The 19334-nt window shown below is 48.7% G+C and overlaps 1 protein-coding gene across 2 annotated transcripts; it reads right to left on the minus strand.

Moving 5' to 3' along the window:
* Positions 1 to 13241, minus strand: PLEKHB1 (pleckstrin homology domain containing B1). 2 transcript variants are annotated; one of them, XM_023521665.1, is made up of 8 exons: positions 12949 to 13241; positions 11665 to 11740; positions 10376 to 10528; positions 9647 to 9749; positions 8516 to 8555; positions 5770 to 5874; positions 1886 to 1985; positions 1 to 1319 (listed from the first exon to the last, which is right to left on the minus strand). In XM_023521665.1, exons 2-8 carry the CDS (start codon positions 11699 to 11701, stop codon positions 1183 to 1185), a joined length of 675 nt encoding a protein of 224 aa, XP_023377433.1. In that variant the 5' UTR covers positions 11702 to 11740; positions 12949 to 13241; the 3' UTR covers positions 1 to 1182. The 2 variants fall into 2 exon arrangements, with proteins under 2 accessions (XP_023377433.1, XP_011375683.1); XM_011377381.2 differs by lacking the exon at positions 5770 to 5874 and having other exon boundaries at positions 12949 to 13230.
* Positions 13242 to 19334: the final 6093 nt, after the last annotated feature.

Below are 19334 nucleotides of genomic sequence, written 5' to 3' on the forward strand. Positions count from 1 at the left end.
CAGAGCCAACCACACCTTTATTAGTCTCTGTAACAGGGCCACTGGAGCCCCTATCTACAGGGGAACTTTAGCAGGCTATTCTGGCAGGGATGTTTGCATTTCTATGGTGACTGGGACAGTATGGGGGAGGAGACTAGAAAGAGACCAAATGGAGAGACTGCTGGGCCTGCAGGGAGGCTATGTGGGGCCTCCTGGGCTGAGACAAAAGTAGATTGAGCCCCAGGAGTAAAAACCCATCTTCCCCCAGAATGAAGGAAAAGACAGAGCCTGACATGGTGATGGCCACAGCTATGGACAGAGTACCCAGCTTCTGGGGAGCAGAAGTGCATTTCCAGGTGGAGGCACCATCCTAGAGTCCCAAACATCTCATCCCCCTAATTAAGGGGACCCCAGGTTCAGCTCAGTTGCTGCCCCAGGCACCCTGACATGGGAATTAGGTGATTTCTGACCACTGAAGGAATAGGGGATCAGTAGGCGGGTAGTGGGAAGGATGGGCTAAACTCAGGGAATGTTTTGAGTTTGGGTCAGTATTAACAAAACAGCAAAATATTCATTATACATGCAATCATGAAACTGCCCTCCAAAAAAACTCATCTACCTCTTATCCAGCAAGCTTCTTAGCCTGGAGGGGCACCATGATCTGACCCCTGCCTCCACCCCAGCCCAAGTGAACTCCCCTTTAATTCCTTGGACGTACCATGATGTTTAGGGCTCTGCACTCCGGCCAGCAATCTTACTCCTAACCTACCTTTCTCACTCTGCCCTCATACTGCAAAGGATTGACAACTCCACCTTGTCAAGAGTTTACTCTTCCCCACCAGGCCTGGAGCCACCTGAGGGAAGAACCTAAATCATGTGTCTCCAGCACCTTGAGAACTTGAAGCCACATGAGTTGTGTTTTCTGTGTCCTGATGTGTTTGAGGGAAACATATCCATGCATGTCTATGATGGATACCTGGGCTGTCTGACGGTATATACAAGGATTTTGAGTTGCATTTGTGCCTGGGATGATAGCTTGCGATGTTGGGAGTGAGGGTGAGTAGGAGGTATAATCCAAGCTCAGAAGGAGCTAATGGAGAGGAAGGTGCAAAAGTTGGGCAGGGCTTGAATGTTGGAGGGTAGCGATCAAGGAGAAAAAGGGGTCTGTTCTATGCGCAGGGTCCACGCGCCAAGTCTTAGGGCTCAGAACCAGCAGGGCGACCACATGAGCGAGCCAAGCGCCGCACCAGTGGCGGCCCCTGCGAGCATGCCCATGGCCAGCGGGGCGCCCGCGCTGTAGCAGGGATCTTCTCGCACTATCACGTGCGTCACGCCGGGGCCTGCGGAGAGAGCCGGGGACTTGAGGAAGCAGAGCTATCTTCATTCCCCTCCTCCCGCTTGACTTCAGCTCAAACCAAGGTGAGGCCCTGAGCCCACATTCCCGTTCCCCAGTCAGAGAAACTGAGGCCTTAACGCGTGAAGGACGTGCTTCCCGTCCCCACGTCTTCCAGGCGTTGGATCTGCTACGGATGTTCCAGGGCCTTGCACTAGAGTGGAAAGGCTAGAAAACCCCGGGATCTCTTAAGAACCTCCAGACCACACCTGGAACCCGGAGGAGGCGCCCATTCCCGCATTAGCCACCAGGGGTCGCTACCTGCTCAGGAACTGGTATTAATGAGTAGCCTGAGAAAAAGGGCCAGCCAGCCTGAGAGGTGAGGTCAGCTCTGGAATGGGGAGGGGCTCTGGTGCAAGAGCTAGTCGGGTCTCGGCATTGGGGAGACCCTTGTGGAGGGTCCTGCTGGGAAAATCCGTGGTCTCTAAAAGGATGGGGCCTGGTCCCGACTGATGGACCATGGGTGGGGCTTGGTGCTGGATCTGGAAAGGGTGGTATGAGCCCAAGATTTACCTGCATAGGGCGGTCCGTAGTAGCTGCGGACATATGTGGCCTCGTGTGCGTTGGGTGACACCACCTCATAGAAATCCTGGTACGGGCTGTAGACACGCACCTGGGGAGCCCCGCTGGGTTAGCTGCCCTGGAACTCCCTGGCCCAGGTTCGATCCCTTACCCACCACACCCAGCTCAAGTCACACTGGGCCCACGGAGATGCCTCCCCAAGTTTAGAAATGGGTCCCCAGGGAACAGCAAGCTCCTGAAGAAAGGCCCTGCCTCTCCACAAGGTCCATGGTCCTTGTCCTCTAAAGCTTCAGCCCTTATAACCAGCTCCCAGTGATGCCATTTTCCTGCCCTGGCCTCCTACCTAGCACTCCCCTGATCAAAAACTCTCCATGGCTCCCAACTTCCCTTCCCTTCATAGGTAGTCTAATATTTGCTAGCACCTCTCCAGTGGTTCCACTTGTAGAAACCCAATGGATTTCTCTACTCTTCTAGCCATGGAGATGGAGACCTGACCAAGTCTCAGGCCCAGGAAATAAAAATGGGTTGGGCAGGAAGGAAGGGAAAGGTAGGGTAAGAAAGTGAAATAATTAAAGTATTATCGAGCATCTACCATGTACCAGGTCCTGAGGGAAGTGTTCACATGTTACCTCCTCTGTTCCTTACACGAGCATTATCATCTCCACATTACCACAGAGTTGGGGATGGAGGCTCAAAGAAGAATGGTCAGTGTTCTCTCTGGGAGGGAAGAATGCACTCCCTGACCCTTTCATTCCCCTATTAGATTTTTATCAACCCCTCAAAGCCTAACTCAAGAACTACCTACTTCAGGAAGCCCTTCTGAGCTCAGAAAGGATCTTTCTTCCTGAGTTCTCATTGGGCTATGCTTGTGCCTCTTGTTCCTATCCTTCCACTTGGCCTTTCCTACCTGCACCCCAAATGCGAGCTACCTATAGGCAGGGACTCTGATTCATTTGTGTCACAAGCAGGGCCTAGTGATTAACAAGAACCAATACATATATGCTGAATTAAATGAAAGCTCCTAATCCAAGCCCCTCATTTTACCCACAGGGGAGCAGAACTATTGACGGGGTAGGATCCCCTTCTCTCCTGGCTCCTTCTCCTTAGCCCCCTTCCACCCCATATCTCTCTCTGACTGGGCTTCACACCTGAATGATCCAACTCCCCTTAGAAGTACAAGTGTCTTAAACACCACCCGTCTCAGAATGATTTCATTATCTTTCCATTACCCCAAACCTGATCTTCTGTAAATGCTTTTCTCTAAATTCCACCATCATGCACTCAGACCAAGACATCAGGTTGGCACCCTTGTCTTCACACATTCGTCTTCCACATCACAGTCACCAGGTCTCATGATTTTTATCTTCTAAATATGCTCTTCTGTCCATCCTCTTGGCCAGTGCCAAGAGAACAAGATAATGATTTTAGTGACTTGGAAGCTATGGGTGACCTTGAAAAAACACTCTTCAGAGGAGCGATTGGGGGAAGAAGCCAGCCTGTGGGGCGGTGAAAATGGTTGAGAGGTAAGGGATGTAACCAACATGTTATGACATCTCTTTCAAAAAGTTTGGCTGTAAAGGGAAGTTCTCCAAGCACACCTCATCATTTCAAATCTCCATGCCATTTGATGAGGATGCCTTTCTTAACTTTTTTTATTCAACCACCTAACTTGTCTTTCAGATTTAACTCAAGTATCACTCTTCCTGAACCTCAGGTTCTGTTGGGGTCCCATCTGGGCACCCATTGCCCTTAGACTTCCCTTAGCACAGCACAGCACCAATCACTGTAGTGACATTGTTTGTGTACCCATGAGTATCTCTCTCATCAGACTTGGAGATACCCCCATTACCACCACCAAGGGCAGGGACTGGGTCTCATCAGGCCTGAATAGAACATAGTAGGTGCTTAATGTATTGAATTTCACAAGTGAATCAAATACAGGGCCAGCCTGAAAGTGAAGTCATCGAACTCTAAATCCAATGTCAAGTTAGAGACAATGACCAGTCCCAGAGCAATGGAGGCTCAGACAAACAATGCTCAGTCTCAAGTGACTTCCCTCATTGTGCTCCTTCCCCAAGGGTGATCTGATAGGGCTTCTGGTGGGTGGCCAGGATCTGAGCTCTAAGCCTAGAAGGGAGTAGGGAGATCTAAGCACTCAGATGCCAAATTTTACTGGTAGAGAAGTTGAGATCCAGAGCCTACGCTGCTCTGCAGCTGCTCAGTGAGCCAGTGTCTCTGTCAGGCTCTGGAGAGAATGGAAAACACCACCTCATATCCCTGTGAGACACACCTGTTTCTACCCTCCAGGCCTGAGAGGCCCAAAGGTAAAATCATGTGGGTCACCTGGCAACGGGGAAGGGTATCCCTAGAGACCTCATAGACAGAACTAAAGGCCTTGATCCCTGATCCTCTCCCTCTCCATAGGCCCAGCCCCCTTTGAGACTGGGGACAGGGTCATGCAATCAGGTCACATGTAAATAGATCCCTTTCCTCAGAAAAGCTGTTATGTATTTATTACAAGATTTAAAAGGTGTATAGCCTTTTAAGTCCTATTTTTAGGAATCCCAACTTTAAACAAACTAGTTCGGTTATGGGGGATGTCTCAGAATGCTGGGCTGGGATTTCCAGCCCTGCCACTGATGAATTAAGTGACCCTGGTCAAGTTATGACCTCTCAGAGTTTCAGTTTTATCATTTGTAAGTTGGGTTTCCTACACTGCCCATTCCTAAGGCCTAGTGAGAATCCAGCAGAGCTACATCTAAGAAACTGGGTGGTCCTAGCATTTCTGGGCTTGGTGGTTCTTGCACATCAGAATTAGCAGGAGAAAAATTTTAAACCACAGATTTCCAAGGCCCCACCCCAGACCTACAAGAGTAAAACATCCAGAGGTAGGATCTGAACATTTGCTGGGTTTTTTTTGAGGTCCTTAAGCGATTCTAATGCACAGCCACACTCACTGAGCACCACTGTGCTAGAAAAGGAGCTCACAGTTGGTCATAAGAGCACAGGTACTCTAAGGCAAGCCCTGCAGTGCACCCACCCCGTGCCAGGCTGGGCACTGGGGACAGAGAGGATTTATCCTCAAATCCTGCTTTCCAGAAACATTGGGGCAGGGTGGGAAGCAGGTAATCAGACAGGGACTAAATAATAATATGCAGTAGTAATGTCGTAACAAAAGTTTTTCACTGCTTCCTTTATTCATTCACTCATTTGTTCATTCAGTGAACATTGCCTGAGGTCTCCTTGTGTCTGACCCTCATGCACTAGGAATAAGAAGAGTCAAAAGAGACTCTCCTCATCACTAAGTACTCATCGATCTCCTGCTGTATACCCAGCACTGTGCCAGGCTCCATAGGGACAGAGCTGATCAGACCTGGTCCTTGCCTTGGAGGAAGTTCCAGGAGTCATGAGAGAATAGAGACAGAAATAAGTAGATTTGAAACCAAGCAGAATGAAGATAGTACAAAGTATTAGTGCAGTGGGCTGTGGGAGGATATGACAATGCCTGGAGGGCTGGGAAGTCTTCCCTGAGGAGGTAGCAGCCTTTGAGGTGGATCTTAGAGGGTAAGCATCAGTTTGTCAGGCGAATATAGAAACTAAGGGTCTTTGCAGCAGAGAGAATGGCATGTGCAAACACTGAGAAGAGGGAAAAGGTCTAGAGCAGCTAAGACAGAGGGTATAGCAGAACAGTTGGAGCTCAGGGGATGAGAAGCCTATGGTAGGCCAAGGCCTTGAAAGCAGGACTGGTTGGTGTCCCATGGGTGATGGGGAGCCATGGAATATTTGTGAGCAGGGAAGGGATGTGACTAGGCCCAGTCTTGGAGGCACATCCTGGTGGCCAGAATGGAGGCAGGGAGGGCTGAGCCAGCACTTACCCAGATCCGCCTCTCAACCTTACAGGGGCTCCACGAGCTGGTCACACACCTGACCTTGGGGCAAACCCGGCGGCTCCTGGGAGGGACGGTGGCTCCGGCTGGGGCCTGCTCAAGCCACAGAAACCCAAGAAGGGGGAGGGAGGAAGGTGTCAGAGGCCCTCTACGTCTGGAGAGACTCAGAGCTCTTAACAAGCCTACTGGAGTCCTCTGCCAGCTGGGCAGGGGATGGGACTGGACTGTCCTCGTCCTCCTTAGCCCATGATAATGGGGCGAGGCTTACCGGGGTGCGGGGAGGGGGACGGGTGACTTAGCCAAAGTTACACAGAGAAGAAGTGTTAGCAGTGTCTCTCTAGAATTAGCCCATCTTTACCTGTTTCAGGCTGCTGAGGCTCCCAGCCTCCAGGGAAGACAGAACAGCTCTGATCTGCCCTCCCACCCACCTGCCCCCTTCACTGACCCCCACCAGCCTTGCTCCTGGCTGACCCCCAGCCCTGTGTTCCTTGGAACAGCTTGGGTCAGGGGCTCCTCCTAGAGCCTTCTCCCTCAGTGGGGTAAAAACCTAAAGGATGTGGAAGGACAAAGTACAGGTCATGCCTAGAAGGCACAGGATAGAGAGAGGTTCACACACAGGTATGGACACTCAGAGACAGATAGACAGAGGCGCAAACACACCCTGCTCAAGCAAGCCCTGGGTCCAGAGCGAGTGTGCATGTGTGTGAGTGTGTGTGGAGCAGGGGGAGGTGGAGTGGTGGGTCAGAGAGCGGAGAGACGTGGTAAGCCGAGCAGCAGGAAAGTAGACAGGCAGGGAAGGGATAAGGCAGCTTCATAGAGTCACAGAGTACAGAACGGTCAGCCCTCGCCTCCTTCCTTCTACCTCTCTTGGGTGGGACTGGTCTGCCCTGTATAAAGGGGATTTGGAGCTCAGAGCCAGGTTAGCCCAAATGGAAGTCTCTCTACCCTGCTGACTACCCCTCGCCACTTCCTCACTCCCAGGTTCCTCTCCAGCTTCCACTCAGAAGCCTGAGTCTGCTCTCCAAAGTCTGACCACAGCCCTCCTGCTTAATGCCTTTTACTCTTCCCCATAACCCTTGGGATAAAGTTCAGTTCTTTCAATTGGACTTCAAGGCCCTATATGACATGGCTCCTCAGAGGTTATCTCTCCCATTTCCTTCCCTCCATGCATTACCCTCCAGCCAGACCAGACTCCTGGCCCTTAGTCACACACATGTGCACACACACATGTGCATGTATCACGTCCTTGCCTCTGCTCATACAGTTCCTTCTGCAGATAATGCCCTCCCTTCAAAATCTCACACTGACCTAGGTTCCAATAGAGGCTCTCCCACTGACTTAAGACTATGAAACTTTGGACAAATTACTTCTTTTCTGAACCTCAGCTTCCCTATCTGTAAAATGAGACTAAAAACGTCAACCTCTACCAGGGTTGTTGGAAGATTACATGCTATAACCGATGCCAGGTGCTCAGCACCATGCACGGTCCTCAGCAAGTAGATGCCCAAGGGGGTTTCTAGATGCACCCCAGTCCTCCCTGTGACTTCCCAGAGGACTTTCTCTCTAGATGAGAAGGGCTCCACTGTACCACAGATAGAAAGAGCAAGCACGGAATCTGTTGACTATCTCCTAAATATATCTTATCCTCATCAGCTTGTCTCTACCAGCGATGCCTTAATCCAGATCTCCAGTCAGTCACCTGGACACTGTCCCAGCCTTCCAACTGGTCTCTGGGCATCTACTTTTACCTTTTATAATTCATTCCCTTCCTACAAGCCAGACTATCTTTTGAAAAATACAAATCTGGTCTGATCTGTTCATGCTATCTCTCTGCTTAAAAACTTTCAATGACTTCCCCGTTTTCTTAGCAGGAACTGACATCTTTAACACAGCCCATAATGCCTGGCCCTGCCAACTTCCTTCCTCACTGCCCTATTACTCCCTGAGCTCCAGCCACCCTAGCCTTCCTTCTGTTCCTCAATTTGCCAAAGTCTTTACGTTTCCCAGGGCCTTTGCACATGTAGTTCCCTCACCCTAGAAAGCCGTTCCATTCACCCAACCCTTTCACCCAGTCTATTTGTTTATCCTTCAGGTCTTATTTTAAGCCTTGTATGAATTCCCACCTGGATCAGGCCACCAAGGTGGTTGCACACTGAATGTCCACTGCATGTCTCTGTCAGAGCAATACCACCATTGCAATGGAATCATTAACTGTGTAATTAGTTGCTTCATGTCTGGTTCCCCATTAGGCTGAGTCTCAGAGGGCAGGGCCCGCATCTCTCTAGTTCACCTCTATGCCTTTGGAACAGTGCCTGGCACATAGTAGGAAGTCAGTAAATATTTGTGGTGTGCATGAATTAAGCTCAGTTGTATAATCTGCAAAGAGGGAACAATAATCCCAGTCTCACAGGAGTATTGTGAGCAGCTGGAATTGCACCTGCACCACACCTGGCACATAATAGTTGCTCGATAAAAGACCATTCCTTTCCCCCAGCTCACATGCCATTCCCTTCAACAAGCCTTCTTGGAGGCTTCTCTCTCCCTTTTCCAAACACCAGCGAGCTATCTTCTGTCCTTTTCCACTTTAGTCTCAGGGTATCTAAGTCTGTACAAGTCTATTTACTCACATATGTGGGAACTGAGAACTCCTGGCAGGCAGAGACCGAGTCTGCGTCACCCATGATTCCATGGCAGGTAGGGGTAGGGAGGAGAAAGGGGGGGAATGGGGGCTCACCGGGGTGGAGTTCGCCTCCAACAGCGCCGTCTTCCATGCTCTGCAAAGCAAACCCCACCAGACCATGAGGAGGGAGTTCGAGAGAAGAGGGATGGGCCCCTGCATTTTAGACATTCCTCTCCCACCCAGTCTCTAGCCCCAGTCTCTTGTGAAGGAGGAGATCTCTTTGAGTATACAAAGGTGACCCCCTCCCCTGCCCCAGTCCATGGCTAGAGCCCTCAGTTGAACTGGGACCTCCTAATTCATTCTTAGTCCATAGTCCTTACCCTGTAAAAGGTCCAGTTTCCCCATCTAGAAAATAGACAGCTGGGCTTGGGGGTGTCTCTTAGGGGCCTTCAGATTCTGACATGCCTGGGCTGGTTCTCTAGCTGTAGGCCCCATCCACATCCCAAATCTACAAACAGTTCCCCAAAGTTCTGACCCCAGAGCCCTGGAAAGGCCCAGTAGACACTGGACAATTGGGCCTTTGTTGGTTGCCATGGCGCCTGGCTGGGGTGGACAAGACGGCTCTGTGCTTTGTCTACCCAGAGCTCAGCTTGCCCCACTCCCACACACTCCATCTCTTTCACTCTCCTACAACGCAAAAGCCAGCTGAGCCTCCGCCAGAGGGTAGGAAGGGAAAGAATGTGAGCGAGCAGCTGGTGCCTGAGTAAGACACTCGGCCTCGCAGTGTAGATTTGCATCTGACATTGGGGTGCCCCCACTGCACGCCGGGATGCCTCTGTTAGGCAGGTCAGGGTCTACTCCTTAGATCGGTTGCCCACTAGGGTATCTTCTCAAAAGGAGTGAGAAGGAGGGTCCACTGAGAATGCCATAGGGCTCTGTTCCTTTATGTCACCCCCAAGTGAGGCTGATAAGTACTCAACTCTGGATGATCAGGGGCCACACACCTGAGGCAGGTGTGCGTACTCCTCCTCCAACAGGCCTGAGTTCATCACAGACCGTGTGAGGAGTTTACTGAGTACCATACCAATCACTATGAGCCATCAAATCCACTCTGGGCAGCTCCACCAAACTGACTGGCTCCTGTGCTCTCTTCTTAACCTCAAGGAACCAGAAGGCCCAGTGAGGAGGAGGCATGTGGTCACATTCCCAAAGATCCCATCCCATCCTCTCCTGTGAGAGACTCACATAGCATCATCCTGGGTCTCTGCACACAGATGCAGGCGGGAGCCCTCCCGTAGGGTCACGGTCAGCAGGCCATCTCGGCTCCGGCCTTCTGGGGGCTGTACATCTAAAGGGAGACTCAGATAAGGGGTCTGCACAGGACACAAGCCCCAGGTACCCGCAGTGCACCAGGAACAAGAAAAGAAACTGACTTCTCTGGGTCCTGTTCATCAGCCTTTACCAACCTCCTGTGATCTCACACACTTTCTTTGGGATCCTGTCCTACTCTTTACAGCTTTTCAACCCTTCCACATTGCCTGCTCCCTTAGTTAGGTACATCTAACTCTCAGTAACCCTGTTATAATTGTAACCCGAGGCTCAGTTGAGAAGATTTGATGTGACTCTGGGCGAGTCACTTAACCTCTCTGCACTTCCTTACTTCCTTTCATCTTTACCCAGTTCCTAGCACTTGGAGGGCAAGAACTGCATGTCTGGAGGGCAGGAACTGCGTGTCTGACTCACCTCTGTGACCCCGCATAGGGCCCGGGCCCAGCACAGGGTAGGAACTCAGTAAAGAACTGATTTCTTAATTCATACCCACATGAATTGGAGTTGATAGAGGCCCAGAAGCAATGTCTGTGGAAGCTCTCTGAAAGTTGCAAAGAACCTTTCAATGTGGGTGTTCTCAGACAGACGTACTGGGAGAGCCATGCTCATAGTCACAGGGCCAGAGAGGAAAGGGCTTCTTCTCACCTTGGCATTCTTGGCCAATCTTTATGTTGCGAACATTGAAGCGGATAAGCACGCGGTCCTCCTCGTCCTGTGCGGTCTCGTCGTGGTAGTAGCCCAGGGTCCCATCCAACCACAGGGCGAACCAGTTCCGCTTCCAGCGGCGGAGGATAGAGCCTGTGTGAAAATCCAGACCCGCCAGGAAGGCTGATCGCATAGCCTACTGGGAGCAGGAGCCCTGGATGGGCTCCCGGAGTCCCCCACTCCCAGGCCCCCAGTGTTGTAACCATCCTTCTTCGTCTATCCCCTGAAATGATGGCAGGTCCTCTTTCTGTCTTGCTCACTCATTGCCTCCCTAACACATAGTAGGGCCTCTATAAATGTGTCGAATGGTAAGCGAATGACCTGATTATTTCCTTGGGGGCTTCCAAGGTCAAATCCCAGTTCTCTTCAAGGGTAAAGACCTCTGCCTACCCTGAGTCTCCATCTTAGCTCTTATCTCTGACTCATGTGACTGTCATTTGTGTAGTGTCTGTGTCTTCCACAAGACTTGGGGGCTGCAGCTGGACCTGGGCTCGGCGCTAGCTGAACTGAATAAACTGAGAATAGGTCATGGTGTGGGGCGGGGGTGGGGGTGAGGGTGAGGGGCTACTAGCCCAGGAAAGCTGTTGTTCAGATCATGACTCTGTTCAGAGGTAGGTCTGGAAGCTGAGCCCTAGCTTCACACATTTTGCGACTGGAAATCTTAACAGAAAGGGCAAAGACATAAGAAAGCTTCTTAGAGCCTTATGGATTCCAAAGCAGGCATTTTTAAAATTTGTTGAGCCTTGTTCTGTGGCCAGTCTTGGGCTTGGGTGCTGTGGACACACAGAGGATCAAACCCAGTCCCTGCCCTTGAAGAGCTCCCAGTCTGGGGCCTGTATGGGGTTGGGGGTGGTGAGATGCACAGGTAAAGACAGTTATATTATAAGGAGATTGATGCTATAACAAGGATATGGATGAGGCACTGGGAACGGAGAAGGGAGCCTCTAATCCAGTTTGGTGCTACAGCAGGAGCTGGGGTGGAGGCTAGAGGAAAAGTCAGAGAAGGTTACTCACAGAAGGGGACATCTGAGCTGGACTTTGAAGAAGAGTAGAAGCTTACCAAGTAATCAGTAATGGGAAGGACATTTCAGGCACAGGAAAGAGATGGACAAAGGAAGGGAGGATAAAAAGGGCTTGGTTTCTTGGGAGAAGGGTTCACTGTCATAGCTACTTCCTTCACTCCTGGACAAGGTGCAATACAGACAAGGGCTGGACCCAGGGTCACTCACTCTGTCTCCACAGCCAGCCACCCCTCACCAGGGCCATTTCTTCAAAAGGACTTTCCAGGATGGAGTCAGGCGGGACCTGTCAGAAGAGCCACAGGACACACAGGCTGCATCAGTAGCTCCAGAGCAGCTCCCCAGAGAGAAGCCCCGAGCCCCACCCTTCCCAGGGGAGCCACTGAGGAAACATTTAAGGGAGTGTTAGTAAACAAGGCAAACCTGCCTTTCTCCTCCCCATTCTCTGCTCTAAGCAGATAATGGCTGCACTGTCCTGTGGGATCAGCAGGGCAGCCACCCATGTGCTGGGATGGGAGTGGGGGTCAGAAGCCTGGATTCCAATCTCAGCTCCATAACCTTGGCCAAGCCCCTTCTTCCTGGCTTCTGTTTCTAGATCTGTAGAAGTGTGTCTGTGAGGCAGGTAGAGGCTGGAGGGAGCAACTCGTAAAATGTTAGAGACCCTAGAATTCTGAAATACTTGCAGCACAGAATATTAGAATCATGGCAATAAATGAGGGACCTTTATAAGAAAAGACTCCCTCACATTTGAACCCCACCTGGGCCATTTACAAAGTGTGTAAAATAATGGTTCAGTAGCAGCTGTGATAGATTAAGCACTATGCCAGGTACACTTAGTGCTTTTGTCTATTATCTCATTGAAGACTCACAACAATCCTTGTTACTCCCGGAAAACTGGGGCCTGGAGAAGCCCTGTCACTTGCTCAGACCCACTCGATTAGTAAGCAGCGGAGCCAGGATTCACACCCAGCAGTCTTGGCTTCTAACCATTACACCAGTAGGAGTTTTTAAAACTCCCCAAACGCAGGTCATACATACCCCATTAACAGTTAAATCAGAATGCCTGGGGGCAGGAGGCAAGTACTGATAGTCTTTAAAGATCCCCAGGTGATTCAATGTGCAGCAAAGTATACTAGCCACTGTACATACCACTTTACCTTGTCCCTGCTGTAACTAACTGTTAGACAGGTAGGATCTTTTAAACTCCTATTTTGCAGATAAACACTCTAAGCGATAGCAAGTGACTTGTCCATGTATGTGATGAGCGTGGATTGGAATCCAGGTTCCCTTTGTTCCTGAGGGCAACTTACATGGGAGCAGGTATCTCTGCCCCTCCCCCACTTACTGCGTAGCAAGGGCTGCCACACCTGGGCTTGAAGGCACGGCCTTGCCCCTGCTTCTCCTGCCTCTCCCCACCCTCTTCAAACCCTGACACAGGTAAGACAGGAGAGCCAGGTGCAAACTCCTTCTCCAGCCTCCCCGTGATGCACCCACCTGTCTACACCTGTTGCGGGATGCTGCTGCCAAAACGGCCGCTACTTGATGCTGCTGCCACCCAACCCGCTGCGCCTGCGCTTTGTGCGCCCCAGAGCGCCTGGGGCTTTTCACTCCCCAGACTGCGTCCCGGGACTCACAGCCGCTGGGCCCCGCCCTCTGGCCCTGCCTCACCCCTCTGGGAGGGGGCGGGGCGTGGAGAGATGTACTGTCACAAGGCCTTCTGGGACGTGTAGTCTGCAGCTCAGCACTGGAGCCTGGCAGTACGAAGCCTACTCCTGGGTAGCAGCCCTGTTCTGACCCGGAGCACAGGTGAGAGGCCGCACCTGCGATTTTATTTTGCTGTTAACCACAAGGCATTTGTTCACTCTTTTATCATGAGATAATTTTTCCTAAGAATATTGAACTAATTTTCTAGAAAAACGTAAAGTTGCAAGGAGAAGCCAGGCTCTAGTTTGGCCATGTTTTCTTAATACTCAGTTTGTGCCTGGCACTGCGCTGAGCGCCCGTGGGGGACACAAAGAAGCATCCAACAAGGCCCTTCCTCTTTCCTTCCCCAGCGTCCAGTCTGATGGAGGAGACAACGTAAACACACAATTAGAGCACAGGGTGTGATTTAACAATGGGAAAGAAGAGTCTGACTTTGCCCAAGAGGTTCAGGAAGGCTTCCCAGTGGAGACATAAATAGGTCTTGAAGGATGAGTAGGAAACCTAGGAGACTCATATGCACACTGAAGGAGGAAGTTCAAAAGAGTGACCAGCGTTTCAGTGTGTTTGGGAAGTAGGGTAGGGAGGGCATGGGGAGTGGCAGGTGATGAAGCTGCAGGGGAGCAAGGATATAACACAAAGGCCTTGGATGATAGGCTCAAGAGATTGGACTTATGACATAGTGACTAGAGCCTGGGGAGGGGATTTCAAGATGAGATGAGTGTTCAGATTTGTGGGTTGGAAAGGTACCTCTAGGACACTCAAAAATTGATTGAATGGGGCTTAAGTAGGGAAAGAAGGCTGTTTCTGTATCTACCGCCTTGGCCTGCCCATCCAGGATCATTTCCCTAAATAGCTCAGCCCCACAAACCCCCACCTACGAGCCAATCCAGGATGTCATTCAGAGAACCTGTCCCTTCCCCTATTTGAAAAGGGCACCCACACCGCCCTGGGCCCTTCCTCGTGTCCCACAGACTTCTTCCTTACCGGGGCAGCAGGGCTCATGGTTCCTGGGCGGCCAAGGCAGCATTTCCCAGAAGGCTGCTGCAGGGGGGCATTTCCCTGAGCGCCTTAGAGATAAGGGGATCAGGAAGGTGCTACCAAGTGGGAGCTGGAAGGGGGAGGCGAGGAGATGGGGCACACAGATCCTAAAGAAAGTCATCTTTTCTTTTCAGTCCCTTCCCCAACTTCCCCAATTGATCTTGTCCTCTGACCTTCAGTTCACTGTGGATAACAAGTCACCCGTGGTTTGGAGGTGGTCTCGGCTTTGCGTCGCTAAAATTCCCCGGGGTAGGGGGATGGGACTGGTCCGTCTCCCTTGGTTGAGGATGGGGCTAAATTTTTTTCTCCAGCGGCGCTGGACAGTGCCATCATCCTAGTCCTGGCTGCGCAGCCTGGCCCTTTAAGCTTCCCTCTTTCGCTCCTGGTTTTCTGTAATCCTGACCTCGAACCTCCCTGGCGCTTCGGCCCTTCGTGCAGTGCGTGCCTTGCTGGGGGATTCTCCATGGCCGATCCTATTAGCCACTGAGCTCATCCCCTGCGTGCAGCCCCAAGAACCAGGTCTCTCAAACCATGCCGTTTTCCACCCCTGTGCCTTTCTATCCCTGGAATGTCCCACTCCTACCTTCTCCAGGCTAAATTTTCCACCCCTGTAGCAGCACACAAGGACGGAAGAAAGCGATGGAGGGAGGGAAGAAGGGAGGAAAGGAAGGGTGGAGCTGGCCTCAAGGTATCTGGATCCTGCTCCTTACCCCAACTCTCCCTGCTCTCTTCGGTGAAGGGCTGTTTGGCCTCTTCACAGAGGAGTGGGCTGGGGAAATGGTGCAGACAGCTCCTAGATCACATTCTTTGGATTTAGCAACCAGATGAAAAGGAAAGATTCTCCAGCAGCAGTGCGAAGTTCAGGGGGAAGACACCCCCCCCAACACACACACACCCTCCCATCGCTGACAAGAAAAAGGGGGAAAGGTTGCTCTGCAAACTCAAACGACAGATGCTGCTACAGAGTCCAAGCGCAGCCCGACCTGGCATATGTCTCTAAAATGTTGGTCAATGACCCTCTTTGAGACCCTAAAAAAGGGTGTAGACTCTCCCGCATCATATTTTACATATAATTCCTGGGAGTTCATAAACTCCTGAAGCCTGATTATTACTGTTGAGATTGTTTTTAATTTCCAGAGCTGTGTTAACGGGGAGAGTGTGGATTGACAAGCGGGAGGTGCTGACAGAATAGCAGGAATCCCAGCTCCAGCAGTTCTGGCTTTGCGAGATTGTCTTTGTTTAATCAACTAAAATTTTTTGAGACCAATAAGCCAACAGTAACTTTCATGTTTCTCTTGTAACTGTGGTTACAAGACAGAGAGAAAAATATTTTGCTATTCAAATGTATCTGTTGGATGAACAGCTCACAAATAATAATATATCATTGAAAAAATAGTGGACTGGTTCATCAAATTAAAATTCACCAGTTACATTTTCTAGACCATATATATAATGAGAATAATTAATGTTATCTTTTTGTTTAAAAATTCTGAAATTTCTGTCGATGCAATTTGAGCAAAAGTAAAACCACTTATGTAAAGTTCAAAATAATTTTTGTGAGGTATAATTTACATACTCAAAAATCCACTCTTTTAAAGTGTACAGTTCAGTGTTCTAATATATTCACAGAGTTGTGCGACCATCGTTACTACCTAATTTCAGAAAGTTTTCATCACCCCAAAATGAAACTCTATACCTTTTAGCAGTTATTTTCAATACTCTTTCCTTCCAGCCCCTGGTAACCACAAATCTACTTCATCTGTATAGATTTACTCCTCTGGACATTTCACGTAAGTGAAATCATGCACTTTGTGGCCTTTGGTAACTGGCTTTTTTCACTTAACATAATATTTTCAAGGTTAATTATGTAGCATGTATCGACACTTCACTTCTTTTTATTGATGAATTCTATTCCATTGTGTGGATATACCATGTTTTATTTATTCATTTATCAGTTAATGGACATTTGAATGATTTCTACTTTTTAGCTATTGTGAATAATGTTGCTTTGAACATTTGCATACAGTTTTGCTGTGGACATATGTTTCATTTCTCTTGGGTATGATATTACTGGGTCATATGGTAACTATATGTTTAACATTTTGAGGAACTGTCAAACTATTTTCCAGAGTGGCTACACCACTTTACATTTTCACCAACCACCTATGAGAGTTCTAATTTTTTCACATCCTTGACAATCTTTTTGATTATGGCAATCCTAGTAGGTGAAAATTCTTCTCATTGTGGTTTTGAATTTGCATTTCCCCAATGACCAATGATGTTGAGCATCTTTTCATGTGCCTGTTAGCAAGATATCTTGTTTGGAGAAATATTTCTTCTAACCTTTTGTCTATTTTTTAAGTTGGATTAATTGGTTTCTTTTCTTGTTGAGTTGTAGAAAGTTTTTTAAACTAAAAACTCTAGATAACTAAAAAGTAATTTTGAAGAAAAATAAATGAAATGGTGTAAGGTCCTTTCAGTGTTTCAGAAGTTTGAGTAGAAGGGCTATGTGGAGACTCAGTGAACCTAGAAGGTAATATACTTCCATTCCCATTCTGGATGCGAGTATCCAGAAAAAAACCCAGCCCATGATGGAGGATAAAGAGGACAACAGCCTCTTGGTGGAAAGCCATCTCGGAAGGATTTGTCCAGTCTTCTTGGAGCAGAAGGAGTTAGTTTTATGTGTCAACCTGGCTGGGCTGTAGTACATAGTTATTTAATTAAATGCTAATCCAGATGTTGCTGTGAAGGTATTTTGTAGATGTGGTTAACCTCTACAATCAGTTGACTTTAGGCAAAGGAGATTATTCTTGATAATCATTCAGTTAGTCGAAGGACCTTAAGGGCAAAACTTAAATTTCTCTGAGAAAGAAGACTGTATAGTATGTGAACTATAGTCTCAGGCCTTGCCTGAGATTTTCTAGCCTGCTGGCCTGCCCTACAGGTTTCAGCCCCCACAACTGCATAAGCCAATTTCTTGAGATAAATCTCTCTATATGTATATATGGCTTACTGCTTCTCTTTCTCTGGAGAACCATAATACAGGGAGGAAGGAGACGTCTTCTTGCCATAAACTCTCCATTTGAATCTATTGGAAATGCCAGATTTGGGAATGCAGGAGGAAAACCTGGCAGCCAAGGAGAAGATCTGAAGGGAGGGGCATTGAGACTCTCCTATCTCAGAAGAAACACACCCCATGCCCAGAGATGGGGGGTGGTACAAATGCTCCTTGAAAAATGTTCCATCTGGATCATTAGATGCATCAGGATCCATTTCTAGAAGCTTAAATTTAATCACTGTTTCCATGTTTTTGTCTCACATCTGCAATCACTTGTCTTGAGATAAAGAGGTTTCTTTCATCTTCCTACACTATTGTTTAATGACCATGTCCTTATAGTTCAAGAAATAATTTGTTTTTGAGAAGAACAAATGATGCTTTCCAGCTTTTCTTCAAGGTATTTGACTTGCTCTCTGAAGGTCTTCAGCTTCTCATTCATGTGCTCATCTTGTCATTTGTATCAGAACTTTCTTCCTCTTGCTCCAAGTAATTATAGACTGAAAATTTCTTGATACTCCATTTTTTTCTCTTGACAAACTTCAGTCGCTTCATGTCCTCTCCCCTGAAGATTTTGATCTGCACTGTTTCAGTAAAGGTTTGCTCAGCCTAATGACTTTTAAGATGCTCTGTCATGATGGCTTTTCTGTTTTGTTTTTGCTTTTGTTTTTTACAAATGTTGATATAGAACTGCTTTTTCTCTCCATCTTGGATGTTTAATTGCATACTTGACTTTTTAGTATCAGTCAGTTTCCTCCTGACTCTTCCTCTTGCCTGGCCATAAATACTGTCTTCACTTGGTGCTTCCAAGTTATTACCCATGTTCTCTTTTCCAAGGGAAGCTGTCAGGTCTTTCATCTGTAGTAAACATTCCTCTAGAGACTTGATCTAAACTCTTCGCACATGCCCTGGAGTTTTGTATAAAAGTTCTGAGTCTATCTTTTATTGACCATATAGTTTTAAGTTTGCTTTTGCTTTTTCCACTTGCATTTTTTCTGGATTTGATTTCTGCTTCAAGAGACAGGTTCTTTCTCATGTTATAAGAGATTGGCTTATCTCGATCTGAATATTGAAGGTTTTCTTTTCCTAGCTGGTTTGCTTTTAAGCGTAACATGAACCAAATCATGGGGTGAGACATATTCGGGACATCAGGCACTTTGGGTAACTGAATTGCTAAAGGTGTGTTCCTTGACTCTTAGTACAGAAAATATTTTTTTTTATTGACTAAAAAATTCTACCTAAAACCAAGAGAACTGTTAACTCATGCACTGTCTTGGCACACGTAACTATCTCCCATTGATGCCCAGGAGAAGGAGACTTGGCTTCACATTGCCAGGCACTTCTGCATAGAACTCTGTAGTGTCTCCTGAGTTCGCCAACAGTGCAGATTTGTGGCGGGAGGAAGCCCCTCCAAGATACCCAGGCGGCACAGAGCCCCTCTGTTGTTGCCAAGTCCTGCTGGGCCACAGTATGTCATGGAGAACATTGAGAAGTTTGTGCCCAGAACTAAGCCTGGTCTGGCAACTGGGCAGACCATAAGTGAGAGGGTCAAGAGGGGAAAGGACTGTTACAACAGCCCTGTATCAGATACCCTGAGACCCTCAACTTTGTCCCGGGCTCCTTTTTTTCCTCTACTTAAACCTCTCTTTCTAGGGCCCTAGATGCCTCATCTTATTCTCTGTTCATGTCATTCCCTCTGCATGGAAAGTGCTTCCAGTTGCTGCCCACCTGGAGCCCAGGACCATTCTGTAGTTACTGGACCCCATCATCCCTGTGTCACCAGTGTTCAGGGCAGTGCCTGACACAGAATAGGTACTCAGTGCTCCACAAATGTTCATAGAGAGAATGAATGAATGAATTAATTAATTAACAGATGAATGGGGGACAAAGCCATCATTTGCCATCTCTGCAGATTCTCACATAGCAGCTACCTCTGCTGCCTCAGCATCTGGTTTCCTTAGGAAAGCTTAAAACTCCTTTCAGAATTCAGTGCAGGGTGGTGGACAGAAGGGGAGGCGGTGGCAGCTCTGCCCTGGGCTCCTCACTTCCCCTGCCATCCCCGCTAAGAGACTTTGAAAAATTA

This window comes from Pteropus vampyrus, unplaced genomic scaffold (genome assembly GCF_000151845.1).
Source record: "Pteropus vampyrus isolate Shadow unplaced genomic scaffold, Pvam_2.0 Scaffold311, whole genome shotgun sequence".
Lineage (NCBI taxonomy): Eukaryota > Metazoa > Chordata > Mammalia > Chiroptera > Pteropodidae > Pteropus > Pteropus vampyrus.